This window comes from Stegodyphus dumicola, chromosome 7 (assembly GCF_044657685.1).
Source record: "Stegodyphus dumicola isolate Sdum_Otavi_A_Nest chromosome 7, ASM4465768v1".
Classification (NCBI taxonomy): Eukaryota; Metazoa; Arthropoda; class Arachnida; order Araneae; family Eresidae; genus Stegodyphus; species Stegodyphus dumicola.
In genome coordinates, this window is record NC_140774.1 from 11,969,137 (window position 1) to 11,988,849 (window position 19,713).

The window sequence follows — 19,713 nt, forward strand, 5'->3', positions numbered from 1 at the left end:
GTAACAGCTTCATCAATGACTTAACCAGGAGGTAAACATGCGCCAGTAAGGACTCCTAGCACTCTCAATCGAAGTTAGTTGAACCTTCCTTAAATTCTTCTAACTCATTTCATTCAACGCTATTCTAAACTCATTCTGGTAGGGAGTTGTAAGTGGAAACGAGAATTGAAAGGAAAGGGTTTCAAAATTAAAATATACCTTACAACCTAATAAAGAAAGCTATCATATTTTCCGACGGTAATTCCCACGAGATTTTCAAGGCTCATTGACCATGAGAACAAAACAGCTGGGGCTTGTGATATTTTGCAGCTGCCCACAGCCCCCAGAGCGGAGCGTATAAAGTGACGCCCTCGATTTTTTGCAACCCAAGATTGCAAAAATCTAGTATTGCAATGTGATATATCTATGAGAGTTGAGGTATTCTATCCTTAACAAGTCTCTTGTTACATGGCTTCTGGAATTCTATGTATCCATATGCATGCGCCGCTTTATACGCTTTCTTCTAGATGGATGCGAGGAAAAGTGAAATGCTTTTTGCACCTGTTGCTTTGTTCTCATGTTTAATCAGATCTGAGAGTTTTATGGCGATTGATGTCGCCAGAAGTCGGCAGATTTCCTTCAAAGGAAATTAGTTCATTGCTCTAATATTAGAAATAAATTAAATAAGTCAGCTCTTCAGACTGCGAAAGTTTCTGTTGTGATAGTTTTAGTTTACTTTAAAAATGTACAGAATTTAAGCATTTATACAGGCCTCCATGCAAGGGGAAAAAATTCTCACGGGAAAATTAATTTCTCCAAGCAAACTCCTCAGAACAATAAATTATATATCTTCATACAACAGAAATCATCCGACAAACCGTTAATAAAAAGTTTGATGAGTAGGGATTCGGTAGAAATGTTAATAAATGCACTTACACATGATAAGTTTTTAAAGAGAATTTACTTATTCGTATCAAAAACTTATCTTATAAAGATCCATTTATTATCGAAGTGCATGATGTGGCACCATTCCGCATAGAGCCGTGTGTGTTGTAGAACAAACACAATAGAAATGTCTTTAGACTGTTTGGTGTGATGTCTCATTTTGATAAAAGAAGCTTGGATTTGATTTTCGCTTACGAGTTGTAGATTATAACTCACTTTTCAGAATGACACATACTGAAGTCTCTGATGCCGAAAACTGCACGTCAGTCGATGGAAAGTCAAGATCTTTTTGATCGTTTTCAAGTCAATGAGAGTCTTTGAAATCGCCCATGATCAGTTTGTAACACAGTTAGCATGATCTACTATTATGTTTAGTAAGTGCTTGTACGTTTAGTGCCGAAGATAGAAGGAAACGACCAGAGGAGTTTTGACTTCTGGATGCTTACTGTCATCAAGATGGTTTTAGAGAACGAAGTTTTCTGACAATTCGAGCTGTTCAAAATAACATGACGGTCAGTACACCAATAGGTACCAAAACAGTCTTTCTTTCTACTACTTCCATGAAGGGCAGAATACCTTCGATGGACTTAAAAAGATAATCCGAAGGAGATAAAAACAGTTTTTTAAATTACAAATAAAGTATTTCCCACGCAGTTTTGGGAACATAAAAATGTTTTTACTGAAAGACATAAAGTGATCGAAATTGTCATATTGTGAAGACATAATCTATTTGTTTGGTTTTTAAAGCTTTAGTTATGTGTTTATGTCTAATCATTCAAAGCATATTTAATTGCTTTTGATGCAATTAAATGCATTGCTTTTGAAACCATGCATTGCTTTGCAACCATGCATTGCTTTTGAACCATGCATTGCTTTTGAAACCATGCATTGCTTTTGAAACGCTTTGATATATAAATTATATTTAATTTCCTCAAAGTGAGAATACTAAATCAATGATGGAAATATTATTTTAACATGGCAAAGCACACGAGGACTTCCTCCCTAAGAGTAAGAAGTATTTCGTGGAGAACTTTAGGATTTTCTAAAAGAAACTGCTCATATTCTCGTTACTAAAAGGGTGGCTTATGGGTTATTCAATTACGGCAAAGCACACGAGGGCTATTTGCGTACAGGGAGGGATGCCTTCGTAGAGGACTTTCTAAGGGAAACTGGCTCGTATACACGTTACACATGTGGAAAACCACGAAAACGCCCATGCAGCCAGCCCGTTCGGGGGATTCGAACTTCGGACCGAACTACCAGTGTTCAGCGTCTTTACCACTCGGCCGCTGGTGGGCCTCGTTACTAAAAGGAGTCCTACCCCAAAACAAACCATGTAGCCGGCCCGTTCGCCCGTGATTGGACCTGTTCTAACTGTCAATATTTTATGCGTCATGGCATCTCAGCATCTGACAATTGTGTCTGTGGCATGCTAGATTCTCCCGAGCACTACCTATTTGACTGCGGTCTAACAACAAACCACCACTTACCACATCCAACGAATGATAGAACACTTTACTATCGTTTCATAATCAAACACCCGCCAGCTATAAGGAGTATCTGCGCAGTTGTACAGCAAATCAACGCCCTAGGGCAAGACATTTGCGAGCCACAGTAGCATGGTACTGCAGACAATGTACTCAACTATTAGATATTCGCAGTATGTACACATTCTGTAATACACATTCCACATTCAATTTCGAGCCTCGTGTTAACATCTGCTTTCAATAGCCACCAACTTGCAGAAATAATGTTACTGACATGTTTATCAGTGTAAAGCACTGGGCACACAATGGAATGATGTGTTATCGTAAATCGAAATATATAATATCCGTACAATGCACGAATGTAGTGTATGCAACGAAATATGTAATTCATGCAACAGAAGCCCCTAATGAAAGTATGTACATTATGTATTATGGGAACTGAGCATATTTCCGCACAGCGCTACTGCTTTACGCACACCTTACTATGTCTCATATGTTTCTTCTGAGTGTAATATTTGCATTTATGTGCTCTACGTGTTTCCATATGTATTCTATGTGTCATGATATGTATTCTCGTGTGTGTTTTTATGTCTTTATGTTACGTAATTACGAGTGTGTTTTTATGCTTTTACGTTTAATTTTGTATATCTATGTGTTTCAGCTTATGTGAGTGTTTTAGTGTTTTAATGCTATCCTTTATATTCTTTTTAAGTTACTTTGTGTTATTAACAACGTCCTATGTAAAAACTACCCGACATCTAGCCCCTGTATGGCCATGTAAACTCCTGGTGCAGCCTCACGGGGCTCCAGCGAGTTGCTTCTTCGAGATAGTGGAGGACGTGGGACATATGCCTGTTTACCTATGTTATACGTCAGGCGTCCCCGTCCTCCGTCACCTGTCACCTGTCAATATTTAGCTAAAAAGAACTGCTCATATTCAGGCTACTAACGGTAACCCCCCCCCCAAATCAACCCTGTAGCCAGCCTGTTTGTCCATGATGGAACCCAGATCGAACGGTTAATATTTAGCTGAAAGAAACTGGCTCATATTCGCGCTACTAATGGGAAAACCCTTCAAACCAAACACGCATGATCAAGCCCGGGTCGAATTGCCACTATTTACCAAAAAGAAACTAGCTCGTAATCATGCTAGTACTGGGGAAATCCCCAAAATCCAGCTATGTAACTAGCCCGTTGGCCTGTGATGGAATCCAGATCGAATTGCCAATATATAGCAGTCTTGTCCATTCGGCCACTAGTAAGGCTTCATGTTTAGGAAATTACTATTTTAAGACTGAAAGCATAGAACTACTCATTGCCTTATGTATATTTGTAATTCTGTTAAATAAAAGAGGTAACAATGTTTCTTCTTAACTAATTAAACGGATAATTAAAGACAGCATGTTCAAAGCTTGGAAAAGTATATATTTTCTTTGTGAAAAACAATAAGGAACCTTTGATTACAGTAGAAGTGTTATATTTATATTTATGTGAACAGATTCTAAAATTACATATTTTAAAGTTCTTTAATTCTTTCTGAGAATAATTCGTGAGATCCTTTTTACAAATTAAAAATTTAAATGAAAATCTAAAATACTTTTGGATGTTAGAATCATAAATTATAATAAATTGATTTATTTGTTACGAATTCTGTATATATGTAAATAATTTTAGCGATATTATATGTAAATTGTAGTATCTCTTGTATAATGTAACATGAAAGGCCTCAGAAATACGAAGTATTGTCAGAAAAATAAGATTACAGGAGTAAGTCCATTTAACATTGAGATAACTGGCTAGGCCAGAGAGCGCCAAGCTGGCAGTGGTTTTGGTGACTAATTTGTGTAGACAAATTTGGCGGAAAATCACCAGAAGTCGCCAAATTTGTCGAATATTTGGGGACATTTTGGTCTTATATCTTTGAAACTGCAAATGGTTCTATGCTTATAAGGTATTTCTCCCGCCTTCTACGCATGCCTTCGTGGTGTGGTGGTCTGCACGCTCAGCGCGTAATTGAGAGGTCCCCGGTTCGATTCCCGGCGAAGGCGTTGCATATTTTTCATCACTCCTGCTTCCAAAAAATACCTAACGTCTCTACATGCTTATATAACTGTAACTGTATCAAGCCGTAGGTAACTGTAACTATGATTGCCTACCTTCCTGCAATTTCGAGAAATCGAAGGTACTGGGAATTTTGGGTTTAGGACGGACGCGGAAAACTATGTAAAACTAGACAAAGTATCACTTCTGAGTTTAGATCAGAGAATTGAGAAAGCAATGTGTGAGCTTACGCATATGAGGTTTCCATATTGTTTTTTGTCTAATGTTCTTAGCAGCTTGAAATGGTAACTACTGACTGTCCTCTGTTCTACTGAATATATCTGTACGAGTACTTTTGAGGAAAGTTCCAGAATTTTAAAGTCTTTCTTCTGAGAAAAAAATTTTTATCAAGCTGTCATTGGTTCCGTAGACGTTCAGTCCATTACGAACCAGTATTCATGTAACAGACTTTAAACTAATTAATGATAGCATGGCGTACAACTCATCTGAAAAAACTGACAAAACTAAAATTAAATTAATATTTGATCAAGTTCTTCGGTGGATTTATATTATAATATCTTTTCGCGTTTGGGGAAAGGAAAACAAATTAATAGTATCAAGAAAACATGAATAATATTTTCCGGTTCGTTAATTCAAATATGTAATGTCACTATCTTTATCCGTCAACTTTAAGAAACTTTTATTTTCTGTTCAGTTTCTCTGCTAGTGACAGCTAACTGGATTTACAATAAATATGTTGTGTCAGTTGATATTTTGATTTTGAAGATTCATTTTACGTTAATATAAATGCAAATAACCTTGCATGTGTTTAGTATATGAAATTGGATATAAAAGATTTGGGGCGAAAGTTCTAAAAGCATTCTCTTTCCATAAGCTTGATCATTTTCTCTTTGTTACTAAATAAACAGAAATGAAAACACAGAAATTACGGAGTCAACTGCATGATAACTCGTTATGTTTTCTGCATAAAATTCTAGACTAATAAATCAAAGTGCCAGTGAAGTGTTTCTTGTTTTTACAGGTTCTGGTACGGCTTCCCCTCATGTGACGCGGAAGAGGCGGAGTGAAGACGATGACGAGGAGGCGGAAGAGCAGACCAATTATATCGTCGAGGAACTGGGGAGAATTCGAAAGGGCAAACTCAAAAAGAAGAAAAATCCTTGCAGAAGGAAGCCTCTGCATGTCAATTTCGCCTCCATAAATTATGATCAATGGATTATAGCCCCTCCCAGCTATGAGGTATCTATTACTCTTGCTGTGACATTGCCAAAACATGAATATTTTAGTCATTTAAAAACTTCTGTAATTGAAAATTTCAATTCAACGACCAACGATTGTTAAAATATCGGCCACATAAGGACTTTTGTATATATATATATATATATATATATATATACTAGAAAGCCCGGCGGTCATACGAAATGACCGCTGTTCTAGATATTACAAATTGTAATTAAAATGATTTGTGAAAAGGTGTCTGCTAATTTAAACTGAATTACCCAGGGCAGGCGGCGAGGACGCCCCTTTGCTTACTGCACAAAGGGGTTTGCCCCTTCTACTTGCTTAATTGCTTAAAGTAGAGTCCAATGAAGGAAACCACTGGTGGTACATTTCTTAAGAATCCACCGCTAGCTCAATCAATAAATGTGATTTAAATAAAGAAATGTTAATTCCCATGTCAAAGATTTCTTTGTACACAACATTTCTTGTATAGATCTTTCCTCATTTTTAAGCTCGCCTTGCAGAGGACCATCCAATATTTTTAATTTTACGTCCGTTCTTTCATGAACTATTGAACAGGCAAGATAACGTTGAGCGTATTCAAATGCAGGCTCAGGTAAAAAAATGCCAACACGCTTAAGCGTTTGGCTCTGAGACTTATTGATGGTCATAGCAAAGGCAAGTTTTACAGGAAATTGTCTACGTCTCAATTGAAACGGCAACCCTGTGCCACGGTAACTTCATCCCATTGGCTAATACAGTTACGCAAGCAACCAATAAACTATCGACGACAAACAAACACTTAAGCCGCATATATATATGATGTGAAGTAACGTGTTGTATTTAATCTCGCTAAGTCTCGCCGTCATCTATTGCTTCGCCAAGGAAGACTTACAAATTGTACTGTTTAAGATTTTCACTAAGACTGCCCAGTAGGGATACTAATTTTTCGAGTAAAGGCCGATAGGCCAAATACTTCAGACTACCGTAATTCACCGTAATCATGTCCTCCGAAACGGCTGGCTCCCAGGCTTAGCGAAGCACACCGTTGAATTCCGCAGATCCCTGGCACGCCATTCAGACCATTCGTGTCTTCTTGGGACTTTAATTAGCCGAGATATTAATTAAAAACTAATTTTCCCCTACGTTTCCCTACATTTTCAACTTTCTTTCTTGAGTTTTTCCTATTAGAGGGATTCGGCTAAGTGCCAAATTATTTTTTCTCGAATATCTACAGAACGGAACTGAGTTGAAATTCGAGACGCGTATCCTCGGATTCCAAAAAATTCTCCAAATCCATCGATACCGTTCTCATCTTCGTACGATTTTAATCGGTTGAGATATTACTTAAAAACTGCGAAAACGTTAATTTCCGCCCTCATGTTTCCGAGTGGCAACAATAAACTATCGGCGACACATTAGCCGCTTATATATATATATATATATTTAACGGCGGGCAGTAGCCATTTTTAGGCTTTCACCACTACAAAGGCCGGAAGCGGCCTTCATTTTACTATGAAGGTGCCTAATAGGCGACCACCGTTGCCTCCTATGAAGGGACAGACAATTTTACATCCATGCCTTTTCCGAGATTCGAACCCTTCGCTATCGCAGTAGGCTCCCCTAACTACTATACCCTCTGACCGGCAATATATACATATATGTCACCGCTGATAAGTGCGAAAGTCGTTAATATGCTACTTTGCAAACCAACTGATTTGCTCCGTTAAAGCGCGGAATCAAGAGTTTTCCGCATTTTAATGTTTAATGTGCACATTAATGTGCACATTAATGGCCTCCGTATCGTTAAAGTTAAAAAATTTGTTTTTCTCAATTCTTTTTCTTTCTGTACACTTAAATTAACATGATGTTATTTATTTAGTTTTCGAAATGTCCAGATTTTTAAAGATCTTATGAATTTTGTAGTTGAATTTTATGTGGCGTAAATGCGAAGAAAATCATGTTTAATAAATAAAACTAAAAGGACAGATAAAAAATCGTTAATTCGATATTTTCAAATGAAAGCATGAAAATGGATGTGTACATGATTACATGTAGTTATCGTTTCCCATTTTATAGACTGAGCTACGAAGTTTTTAAAATATTAGATTTTATTTACAAACGATCAGTTAAATCCACGTTTTAAATAGCAATGAGCTTTTAGTAAAGAATTATTTGATACTTTACTTTAAAGCTCGTTGTTCTTTAATATGGAACGGGGGAAGGCCATGTGCTGCGCACATCAGATTTTATTTTGACGCCTCAAATTCTAGTTGTTCTTGGAATGATTATAATTTATTTATTTATTTTATAGTTATTTGGTTTAGATATAATTATGTACATGTTTATGTACAACTAAATATTATTTCATGTATAGTTACGAACTAGTCCTTGAAGAAGGAATCTTTTAACCTTTCCTTTAGGCTTTCGAATGTTCGGGCAGATGTTCTTTTCCCATGAGCGCACATTTGACGCCAACGAAGCACGCCATCATCCAAACTTTGATGCATAGCCTGGAACCCAAGCAAGTCTCTAGAGCGTGTTGCGTGCCGTCTAAACTCAGCTCTATATCTGTGCTTTACGTGGATGATGACGGTGTTGTTACCTACAAGTACGACTACGAAGACATGGTTGTTGCCGAATGTGGTTGTAGATGAAAACGATCGTTGCCATTTTTGTAGATGAAGAAATATTAGGAAAATGTTTTTAGATTATTTAAAGAGTATTGCCTGAAATCTTGCTACTCTGAAACTGTTGCAAATATTGTTCCTTCAGTTTGCAGTTTCTGAATTTTTTTTTCATCATTTATTCAAGAATTATTTTTTATTGCACCTTTTGAAAAGAGTTTAATGATTTTAAATGAACATAGCCCAAAAAGAAAGTACAGCACTTCTTCCAATAACAAAATCATTATTTGACAGCTGTTTTTAAGATTTAATTTTATGTTATTTAACTTTTTGATATATGTATCTAATTTCATATAATTTTTTTCTAACAAGTTAGAACGTGCTTGAACCACTGTGTATAAACATTTGAAATATTTTAATGTCATTTTCGGAATGTTAATTTTAGCGTAAAATATAGAGATTTCTCGGCATAAATATATAATAAATTAATAAAAGAGAAGAGAAATGAAATGGAAGTTTAGTCTAAACTGTCATATGAATGTGGGCATTCTGTTGCTGGCAGTACAGAACTACAAAAGAATGTTTGAAATGCATAAATCATGGAAAATTTTTCTAAAATTATTCATTAAACTCAGACTTATTAAAACTCAGGTTGCATGAAATTATGCTACCTTTTAAACTCATATAGATGCTTAAATACTGAACGGCTACTAAATAAAGAATAATTTTTGTAAGATTAACAAATATTCTTATATGCATTATGCTATCAAAATTTATTACAAAAAAGTAGTTACTTATTTTATTTAATTAGTTTTAAAAATAACTGACAAATAAATTAATAATCTTTTTAATTAATAAAGAGTAATCTAATATCTCTAAAAATTAATTACTATATTACTAAGTGAACAAACAATAAAGATAAATTTGTTTATTTACTAAAAAATTTAAATAATTTCGAAACTTCCTTTTTTTTAATAATATACTTTTTGCAGAAAGATGGAGGCAAGAATGCCCAGTATCGCTTAGATATTTTACCAATGTGATTTTATTTTATATTTTACCAGCTAAAAAGTTTATATTTATTTATTTTATATTTTAACAGATAAAAAATTTATATTTTATTTAATATTTCACCAGATAAAAAAAAATAGGCAAGAAAGCAACTTTAGACTGACGATTTTACATAAAATTCTATCGATTTCGAAAGCCATCCGATATAAGTCTATGCTCCTTAGGTTTTGTAAAGGTAGAAAGAGCAATTTTATAGGAAAGATATATTTTATACTGACAATTCAGTGGCTCTAGGTACCGCTGATTTTTTGCAGTTCTTGAACGTACATGTATCCGCACTATGTACGTTTAATTATAGAGTTAACTTTATTAAAGTTAGAGTTAACTTAGAGTTAACTTTATTAAACTTAACTCTAAGTTGAATGTACATTGTGCGGATACATGTATGTACCAGCACTGCAAAAAATCGGCGGTACCTAGAGCCAATGAATTATTTGTGTCATTCCCACTTGAGACGCTTTTTATAGGATTTCACCTGTTTAGAAAATATAATTCGTTTGTAAATTTTAAATGATAATCATACGAAATTTATATATAGTCTCATCGTACATATTTCTGAATGATGTGTGTGTTTGAGGTGGAAATTTCTAAAATTAGTCCATTTTCTCTTATTTACTTTAAAAGACTGTAATATAAGAATGAATTTTCTATTAATTTATAATAGCAGGGAAAATAAGAAAGTACATAAACAAAAAAAATGCATGTCATGATAAAAGCAAAGGAAAGGACGGAACACTGTAGATGCTTGATTAGACCCATATTGAAGAAGATTTTGATTGCGCAGTATGCTAGTAATGCTAACTTGGTAATATCTAAAGAACTTGGCAGTCGAAGCAGTTTTAATTCCATTTTTATTTCCAATTGATATTTGTGACCACAATCACTTTGGCACTCTAGTTATGCCTATTCAAGAACATTACATTTTTGATATAATTGAGAAGGAAAGCAAGCCAGCGAAATTACATCTTAGCAGAGTAGAGGGCAAAAGCTGAAGTGCGTAGTTATGCAAGATGGAAGCACGCGAAGAGAAAAGTTTTGGTTTACTATTCAGTGATTGGTTGTCAAGAGGCATCTGGTATTAACGGTTACGTAAGATCGCATGATTAATCTGAATGACGCAATGCAGATAAGTTACTACGATTTTAGAATAGAGAGGAAGAATTAATGTTTATAGTTATATTATAATTCTGATTCATACATTTTTATCTTACATGCATATACAAGGTAAGAAAATTACATAACGTACGTAGCATTGAAGTAAAAAGAATTCAAAAAAAAAAAAAAGAAAGAAAGAAAGAAAGAAAGAAAATGCAATCTGGTTAAATGGCTATCTCATACTACCACTTTAGCTTTCTGATATTTGTTTCTGTTTTATTTAACTCTAACTATAATCTGGTGGGGGGGGGGGGAACCCAGCACTTTTTTTTTTTTTTTTTTGTTAACCTCAAACCCTGATTTACAAAATTTTGACACATACGTCAAGGATTTAAAAACAAGCAAGCTTTAATGCGAGATGTCCAAACTGTGCAAATTTGTTAAAAAAAAAGTTTGGTGCTTTAGGTTCTATATGAATATTTTCGAAAAACTCTGTGAGACTTTGAAAATGTTTAGAAATGTCCTAACTCACGGGGGGGGGAGAAATGGCCAAAGAAAGTAAGAGAATGCATTCGTGTTTCCTTATGCGTACTGACAAACACTTGTTGTCTCACGTTTTTACATATTAACAAAATGTTGTCATCAATGTATTTTTAATCCAAATGTAATTTTTGGAAGTCTGTGATTTGTATGAAACTGGTCAGATATTAGACATTTTAGAATATTTTTGAAATAAAAAGGCCCTTTAAGTACTGTAATACATGTTAAATGAATTAATAAAAGAATTTTAATTGTTTGGTGTTTTTATTGCATTCAGTACAATATATTTTTATTTTACTGAACAAAGAAATTTTAATTTTAATTGAATTCGTCAGTTAATTAATAATATTTCATTAAGTAATATTGAGTACTTTTCTTTACTTTAATTAAACCCTTCTAAAAGCAACGTAATTATTTTCAGACGCTCCAAGAAAAGCTTTCCTGTTCACAAACATATAAAATTTACGGAGCTGATTTTCCAAGTAATTCCTCTGTAAAATAGTTAGGAGTAATTTTTGACGAGCAGCTTCTTTTTAAAGAATACGTCAAACGTGCCATAAAGATGGCAAATGCAGTTCTCATAGTTATATATCTGTTAATTGGAAGAAGACCTAACTTGGCTGTGGCGTAAACGAAAACTCAGCCTCACTTAAAAGATCAATCCTAACGCATGCAAGTCCAGATGAAAACTCATGATTATTTGCTCACAAGTTCTTCTAATTTCGTACAGAATTTCTTTAACAAACAGAGAAACTTTAAGTTTAAAGAATCCAAATATCAAGAAGAGTCATAAACTATGGCTATCAAGAATCATAAACTATGACCCAACCATTAAGAATGTGGTGAAGACCAAGAACTCAAACTAGTGAATATACACATCACAACTCAAATTTGTGAACAACTCATCAAACAACTCAAACTGGTGAACATACATCTCAGCTAAGCCAAAGAATATGTAGTGTTAAGAAGGAAAACTTCTCCGCAATAGGAGTAGCTTCGTCCCAACATAGAGAGAAACAGCTGCGCATGCGCGAAATATCTGTCGCCAAAGTCGGCGTCGAAGTTCGAAGGTCGCATTTATCAAGAGTTCATACAACGATTATCGTTTTAAATTTCTGTAAACTTTTAAGGAAAAGAAAATATTTTTTCGCGCAAGCAAATTAATTAATGGATTAGTTATTTTGAGCCAAAAAAAAGTACGAAAATCCGAGTTTAAATTATTGTGAAAAGTCAAAGAACGTTTCTTCTTAGCAATTGTTCCTCGATTTCCTGTACACATCGCGGAGAGGGAATTCTCGCCAAATTCCTTGGCGAATTTTTCCTCCGTTTTCCAACGACGTAATAACAAACTGGTTTACATTACGTCTATGGAACCTTTCCTTCTTTACATAGACGTTCTTTGGCTGAGTTGTATGTTCACCAATAGGAAGGACCAATAGGTTCACCAATAGGAATTGGTCTCTTAGGTTGACTTATCATTCTTTTATATATTTATTTATTTATTTTTATTATATTTTTATTTTATTTTGCGATATGATTGGTACAGATTGGTACACTATGCATCTTCGTTATTTTTCAAAACGTGTTCAAATTGCTAAGCAAACGGTCCTCAGATGGCGCCATAGTACTACAGGACAACCATGGAAGTAAGAATACTTTTTACTTCCATGGGCCAACCGTGACCTTTGAAAATAAATTTATTGTATTTTGCATTTTCATTCCGTTTACAGAGGAAATACTGTACGCCATATTATGCGACATACTTACATACATCTCTAAGTAATAATCGCGTGCGTATCTCAGAATAGTTATTATGAAAAAAAGGAGAAGTATATAATGATTTTAATGAGTCTAGCCAGAGTAAATTCTTGGATCCAATTAGTGATTAATTGTAATATTGTTGAGTGCGTATTAGTTCCTAATAGATTGGATGCACACAGAACTAATGATAGCTTGATAAAATTTATTTTTACTTAACAAGCACTTTACAGTTCTGGAATTTTCCACAAAAATTTTCACACAGATTTCACAGTATCAGAGAGTGCAGTCAGTAGTTACACTTCAGACTCTAAACAGCGAAGCTAACTCGGAGATATCTTAATATTCCGAACTCACGCTGAACTAAACAATTACTGAGACGTTGATGCTATCCTCGGTCTTATATAGTTTTACCCCGGCCGCCGAGAGATCTCTAGCATCTTCCACTTCTCGAAATTATTGATGTTTATGAGAGTCGGACACAGTTAGAGCCACATATAGGAACAATTACGGTTTTTCAATTACAATACCCATTACTGTTATACAGGGATTGGGTCGAAATGTCGGCAAATAGTAGTCACGTTTGGTAACTTTTGAAGATTTCTTGCCGAATTCGGCAGCAAAATTTAGGGTAAAACTTTACAATTAGGTGCCCCTTGTTTATTGGCGATTCTTTTTTAACGCCAAGATCGGCGCCAGGAAGTCACAATTTCAAGATGGCTGCTACACAAAACCAAAATAAGAAGTTGAAGAATTGCATAAGATCTGTGTCAATGTACACATCGATCTGTTTTTACTTAAAAAAAATCCTAGAATTGCACAAACTAGGCATTGCGCACTGCCTTAAATATGTCCATGTACACATCAATCTATTTTCATTTAAATAAAATCGGGAAGCTAAAACAAAGTTAAACCAGAAGTGAGGTTTCATCGCCAAAATTTTTTTACAAATGTTGCCAATCAAAGGGGCACCCAGTTCTACACTAAAGCCAAATTTAGTCGTCAAAACCACTGTTAGCTTGACGATAACTCGCCAGTTTAGCAGATAGCCATTTACTCAAACTTGCCCCTGTACTCTTGTTTTTTCGGCAGAGCTTCATCTTTTCAGGTTTTCATGTTACGTTATATAAAAAATACTTCAATTTTAAACATCACTTCACTAAAATTATTTACCAATATACAAAAATTCGTAACAATACAGATGAAAAATCGCATTTATTGCTTTTAAGTAATTTAGTTTGTTAATAACACGCAGATTAATTTTGAAACAATCTTACGCTTTGCCGAAAGACTACACACACTGACACGTGAAAGATAATATTTCAATTTCTCAGTACGTTTCTTTGAAAGTTTTCGCCGAGTTTATTAATCAAAAGACAAATATATATATTACGCTTTGTAGAGTGGCAACACGTTTCTTTTAAATCAACGAGATTTCTGATTAAATTTGAAACATAAATATCTTAGGCTTAGCCGAGTGGTAACGCATTACTTTTAAATTACCGAATTTGTTAAACAAAAGTGCATTAAATTCATACAAAATACGAAATAAATAAAATAAAAATAAAAATAAAAAAAACTAGGAATTTAAACTTTGGGATAAGTCGTGCACATTATTCGGGTAGAGGATTATGTGTAATTAAAATCTAGTGGCTGCTCTTTTCTCATAACGCGATGAACACACTTAATAACAGAGGTTGCAAAATAAGTGATTTTAAACAAATATTTTAACAGACTTTGTAAAAGTGTTATTATCCCAACGTTTCATTTGAGCAATTTACTGCCTGCTTTAACTCAGTGCTGTGAAACAGTATTCCATTCGTACTCATGAAATAAATCTTCTATACATTCCTTGAGTCATCTGCATGATTTTTTACCCTTTTTCATAGCTCTAATAATCAATCTAATTCGATCCCCGTCTACTAGTTTTCTTACACTTCTATTATTTCCTTCTCTTCTCGGTTGAATATTCACCGCAAATTTGGCCGAATTTCAGATATGAAATGTCATAAACTAAAATCTTAATTAAGTGAATTATTAATATAAAATTTTATAACAATTAAAATAAAAGATTATAAGAATCTTATCTTTATAAGAAAATGAAAAAAAAAATTGATAAAAAATTCCGTAAGCATAACATACGGTGAAAAGCATACAAAAGAAGAAAGTGGCGAACATGCTTGCTGACATTTTTCATACATTGCTTAGGCACATTTCCTCTGAAAATAAGTTTTAACATCCTTTTCACTAAATAAAAGAAACATAATGCGATAGGGATTATGGGAATTCAAGCAAAGATGCGGTAAATGTTGAGTCACATTTGCCATGACCTTTGGAAATTTCATTGTAATACAACGTTTTCGATGAAACGCAAATGAACGTTTTGATGATGGTGTTAAATTCTTAATATCATAACTCTGACTCCACTCCTCGATAATGCGATTCATCGTCGGTGTGTGTGTGTGTGTGATTACGGCAAAGCCTCGAGGGCTATCTGCCTAAGGGGAGGGATGCCTTCGTGGAGGACTTTCTAAGGGAAACTGGCTCGTATACACGTTACACATGGGGAAAACCACGAAAACGCCCATGCAGCCAGCCCGTTCGCGGGATTCGAACCTCGGACCGAACTACCAGTGTTCAGCGACTTTACCGCTCGGCCGTTGATCCATCGTCGAACAGAAAATTGCAGTAGCACATACCAAATCTATAGAATAATATATACATCATTATCTTCCTCGATGCATGATGTTCTTTTTGCAGTAATTCAGAATAATGTGACCAGGCAACATTAATATATCCTAAGCCATGAATAACAGATTTGATTTGTAAACAATAGATACATCACGTTTAGAAAAATTTCTTACCGAGCCGTTGTTTTTGCAACTGTTGGTAGCAGACATATACACAAATGTCTCTTCCTTGCACGGCTTATTAAATTCTACACATTTTTTGCTGCACTTCTTTCAGACTTATTTCCTCGAATTATTCCAATTGAATTAATCGATCTGTCCAGGCAAACTGGAAATCCCATCAAAAATTGCAAATTTTGAAATCAAATATGCCTGTCACTTTTTGTCGTAGGGAGTAAATTTCTAGTATTTTTATTTTTGCATAACGTGTATTAAAACTTTTGCAGATATAAGTATAAGAACCGAGAGACCATATTAAAAGTTAGATCTCATTATTTTTCCATTTTTCTTTTTTTTTTTTTTTTTTTTTTTAATTTGACATTGCCAAAAACACGAATATTTTCGTCATTTAAAATATTTCTGTAATTGGAGGTGACCAACTATTGCAAAGAGAAAGGCCAGGTAAGAAGGAGGTTGGAAATATACATATATTTTATAAATATATTTATAAACATATATATTTATATACATATATTTTATAAATATATATTTTGGTACTATCGATTGCAATGAAAAAGGGAAGAGCACAACTTTCAAATTCATTTTACTACCCATTTTGGAAAAAAAGAAAAAAGTCTATACGAAACAGATGCCACAGAAAAATAATCGTTCAAATGAATTCGATTACTGTCAAAATAGATATTACCGTTGAAGTACAATACTCGATATTATTTGCAACTATAGCATGTTTCTTTACTTCGTACATAGCGCAGCAAGGGTGTAAAAAATATCCTTTCCGTCGAGCCGGAGTCGAACCAGCGACCTATGGATAACTGTGTGAGTACCCCTACAGTCCACCGCTCTGCCAACTGAGCTATCGACGGATGTTATTAATTGGCGAATATAAGTTGAATTGAGATTAAGTTCAATAATTGAAACTTAATCTCAAAAATTTGCTTTAAATACTTTTATGCTATTCATTTATATAAGTTAAATGTCATTGAAAATACCGTTATGTAGCCTTGAAAAATAGGTAAATCTTAACGACGTTGGACTTCAATTAAAATGTGCAGAACATTACAAGGGTCACCCTATCCTTATTATCCTTATTTTAATTAACAGAAGATGGCTTCCTGGAATTTTAATAAATTAGAAAATATTACGATTAAAAATTAACCATTTCAAAGCTAAAGATAAGCAGAAAATATTGCAGGAATTCAAATCAATTGCAATAACAGAAAATTTTCTTTCTGTAATATTTGTAATCCTTAGAAAGTTTTCTATAACATAGTTTCAATAGTTTATTTTATAGCCAATAAAAGGCTCTGAGTAGCGTGTAAACTATATATAATATCCATCATGGTAATGTGTTTGAATTTACTTAAAATATAGACTTTTCATATACCTCGAAATCTGCGTTGAAAATAGTTAACATAGCTGACAAGAGATGGCAGCACCATAACGTCATCTGTAATCTCAAAATAGTGTCTTTTAGATGCTATATTCCAAAATAATGAAAATACTATTTATTACAAGAATTAAATTTTGATGAATTCGTTCCATTTACGAAAAAATACAACGAATTTTTGTATACATTTCTATGAATCTTTGTCACCAGAAAAACGTATTCAATATTAAAGATGCTGAAAACTGTGAGTTTAACACTAGGTACTCTGTTTACCGAAACATATAAATGCATTTATTTCATATCAATCTCTGCTCTTCGAATAATTATAAGAAAATAGAATCACTTTAAATGCTAGAATCATTTAGAATCAGTAAAATCACATTTCAAAGTAGATTAAAGATTTATAAAAATAAATTCTCCCCCTCCCCTTCAAAAAAATCAGTATCACGAATTGATTTGACATATGAAAAAAAAAAAAAAAAAAAATGTTACGCTTTGCTAAGTGGCAACACGTTTCTTTTAAACTGCTGATTTTGATATTTAAAAGACAAATATTTTGTGCTTTGCCAAATATCAACACAATTCTTTTAAACTCTTAAGTTTGAAATTTGAAATATCTTAAGCTTTGCCGTGGGGAAAGAGGTTTCTGTGAAATCGCTGAGTCTTAAATTTAATGAAGTTTTCAGAAAACACAGAATATATACATTTTTTTAAATTTTAAATTCGGGCATTGAGGTGCACATATTCGGGTAGAGGACAGGAGTATTGAAAATTTAAATAGCTCTAGATACCATAATGCAAGGATATGTACACAGAACGTACATACAAGCGCGTTCGTTGCCAGGGAAGATTAGGTTTGGTTTATGTGATTACGGCAAAGCCTCGAGAGCTATCTGCCTAAGGGAAGGGATGCGTTTGTGGACGATTTGCTAAGAGAAACTGGTTCGTATACACGCTACACATGGGAAAATCCACGAAAACGCCAATGCAGCCAACCCGTTCGCGAGATTTCGAACCTTGGCCCGAACTCCCAGTGTTCAGCTACTTTACCGCTCCGCCGCTGCCAGAAAAGGCATCTTAAACCCTATGCCAGAAAAGGCACCTTAGACCGCCTAGCAGAAATATATTCATACAGATAGCAATGTTAAAAACTTCTCGTATATATTCATTATTAAAAACAACTTTTCAGGAAAAAAGTGTATCATATCTAAAACTTAAATCTATAAGGATTTTATTGGTCAGTCATTCGCTGACTATCTTGAACGACACTTGGCCAAGTTGTTAGTCGATAAGAAATATAATTATTGGCTTTGGTACCTTAGAAAGCTCTTCGGATCTATTCTGATTTCGATTGATAATCAAAGTAACGCATTTTTCACTTAATAATAACTTTTCTTTTCTCGCTTACTGTAAAGATCAGTATTAGTATTTGTTAGAACGTAAAAGAAACGCTCTGATAGAAAATTTTGCATAAATTTAAAACATGGTCAATGGTTTCAAACTCAAACTGCATGTGAGCCAAGTGCGCGATCTGAAAACAACCGATTTATAAAAACAAATTCATTAGAATCAGCCTTTACTGTTTCCTAAAGTTAATTAATTTATCAGAAACATTTAAATAAACATTTCCAGTATTTTTCTTGAACAAAGATACCTCTAGTTTATTGTTTACATTATTTTAAAATCATACTTCGCATGTACTGTGTTATTGTTCGCATCGATTGTGGTATGAAAATCATAATTAGCGTATTAAATAATAAATGAAATATGTATATGTAAATAGCATATGCAATGTTAGCGTATGAAACAATTAAAACGACTAATTGCTGAACTAGAAAAAATAAATATCTGAGATTGTAAAAAGCACTTCAGTGATGCGAGTCATGATTTTTTTCCCACTTTTATTGGATGTATCGTAATTTAGCAATTTCACACTCTCACTGATAATAAGAAATAATGTATAATACGAGAAAAACGGAAAAATACTGTTTTTTTTTTTTTTTTTTTTTCAAACAGATCTGTTTACTTTTTCTTTCCTCCCCCCCCTCCCGAAAGTTACAGTGGTGTACATGAAACAGATAAACTGAACAGGTATTATTTGACTGTTTAATTTGACCAATTCTTCAAAGCTGCTTTTGAGTGTGGAGTAACGTAATACGTGAACAAACAAAAAAAAAAAAAAGAAACGTCTCCCCGGCGGGGAATCGAACCCCGGTCTCCCGCGTGACAGGCGGGGATACTCACCACTATACTACCGAGGATACTGAATTTGCCGAAACCCGGGATCGAACCAGGGACCTTTAGATCTTCAGTCTAACGCTCTCCCAACTGAGCTATTTCGGCACACTATCGCTGCTCGCTATTATTGAACTGGTGAAAGTTACTCCTTGTAAAACATGGCTTCAAAAATACATCAGTTTTTGTTTTCCTCGTCTCCCAACCCCTTTTCAGTTGAAACATTTAGCGTTTATTAAGGAAGATTTTTAGGACCTTTGTGTTTATTAGGAAACATTTGGAGTTTAATTTAGAAGTCAAACAACAAAAATCAGCGTTATATTCGCAAATTTTCACAGGACTACTTCCGATGGTTTTACCGAACCATCAACCTCAGCTGCTAAAGTGCAAATGAATGAGGTAAAATATAGTGAAAAGATAAGGAGGGAAAAAAAGTC

The 19,713-nt window shown here is 34.2% G+C and overlaps 1 protein-coding gene and 3 non-coding genes across 4 annotated transcripts in view; 1 reads left to right on the top strand and 3 right to left on the bottom strand.

Moving 5' to 3' along the window:
- Positions 1-11,282, top strand: part of LOC118195219 (bone morphogenetic protein 10-like) — a 42,531-nt gene extending 31,249 nt beyond the window's left edge. The window contains exons 4-5 of the mRNA XM_035366478.2: positions 5,494-5,711; positions 8,117-11,282. Coding sequence (XP_035222369.1) covers positions 5,494-5,711; positions 8,117-8,350 — 452 coding nt within the window. The 3' untranslated portion in view covers positions 8,351-11,282. The remainder of the gene's footprint in view (positions 1-5,493; positions 5,712-8,116) is intronic.
- Positions 11,283-16,428: 5,146 nt separating this feature from the next.
- TRNAY-GUA (transfer RNA tyrosine (anticodon GUA)) lies at positions 16,429-16,517 on the bottom strand. Its single transcript is given in 2 exon segments — positions 16,429-16,464; positions 16,481-16,517. It is a non-coding gene; the product is annotated as a tRNA-Tyr (tRNA).
- Positions 16,518-19,230: 2,713 nt separating this feature from the next.
- On the bottom strand, positions 19,231-19,302 carry TRNAD-GUC (transfer RNA aspartic acid (anticodon GUC)). Its single transcript has one exon. It is a non-coding gene; the product is annotated as a tRNA-Asp (tRNA).
- Positions 19,303-19,311: 9 nt separating this feature from the next.
- TRNAF-GAA (transfer RNA phenylalanine (anticodon GAA)) lies at positions 19,312-19,384 on the bottom strand. Its single transcript has one exon. It is a non-coding gene; the product is annotated as a tRNA-Phe (tRNA).
- Between the last annotated feature and the right edge of the window lie 329 nt (positions 19,385-19,713).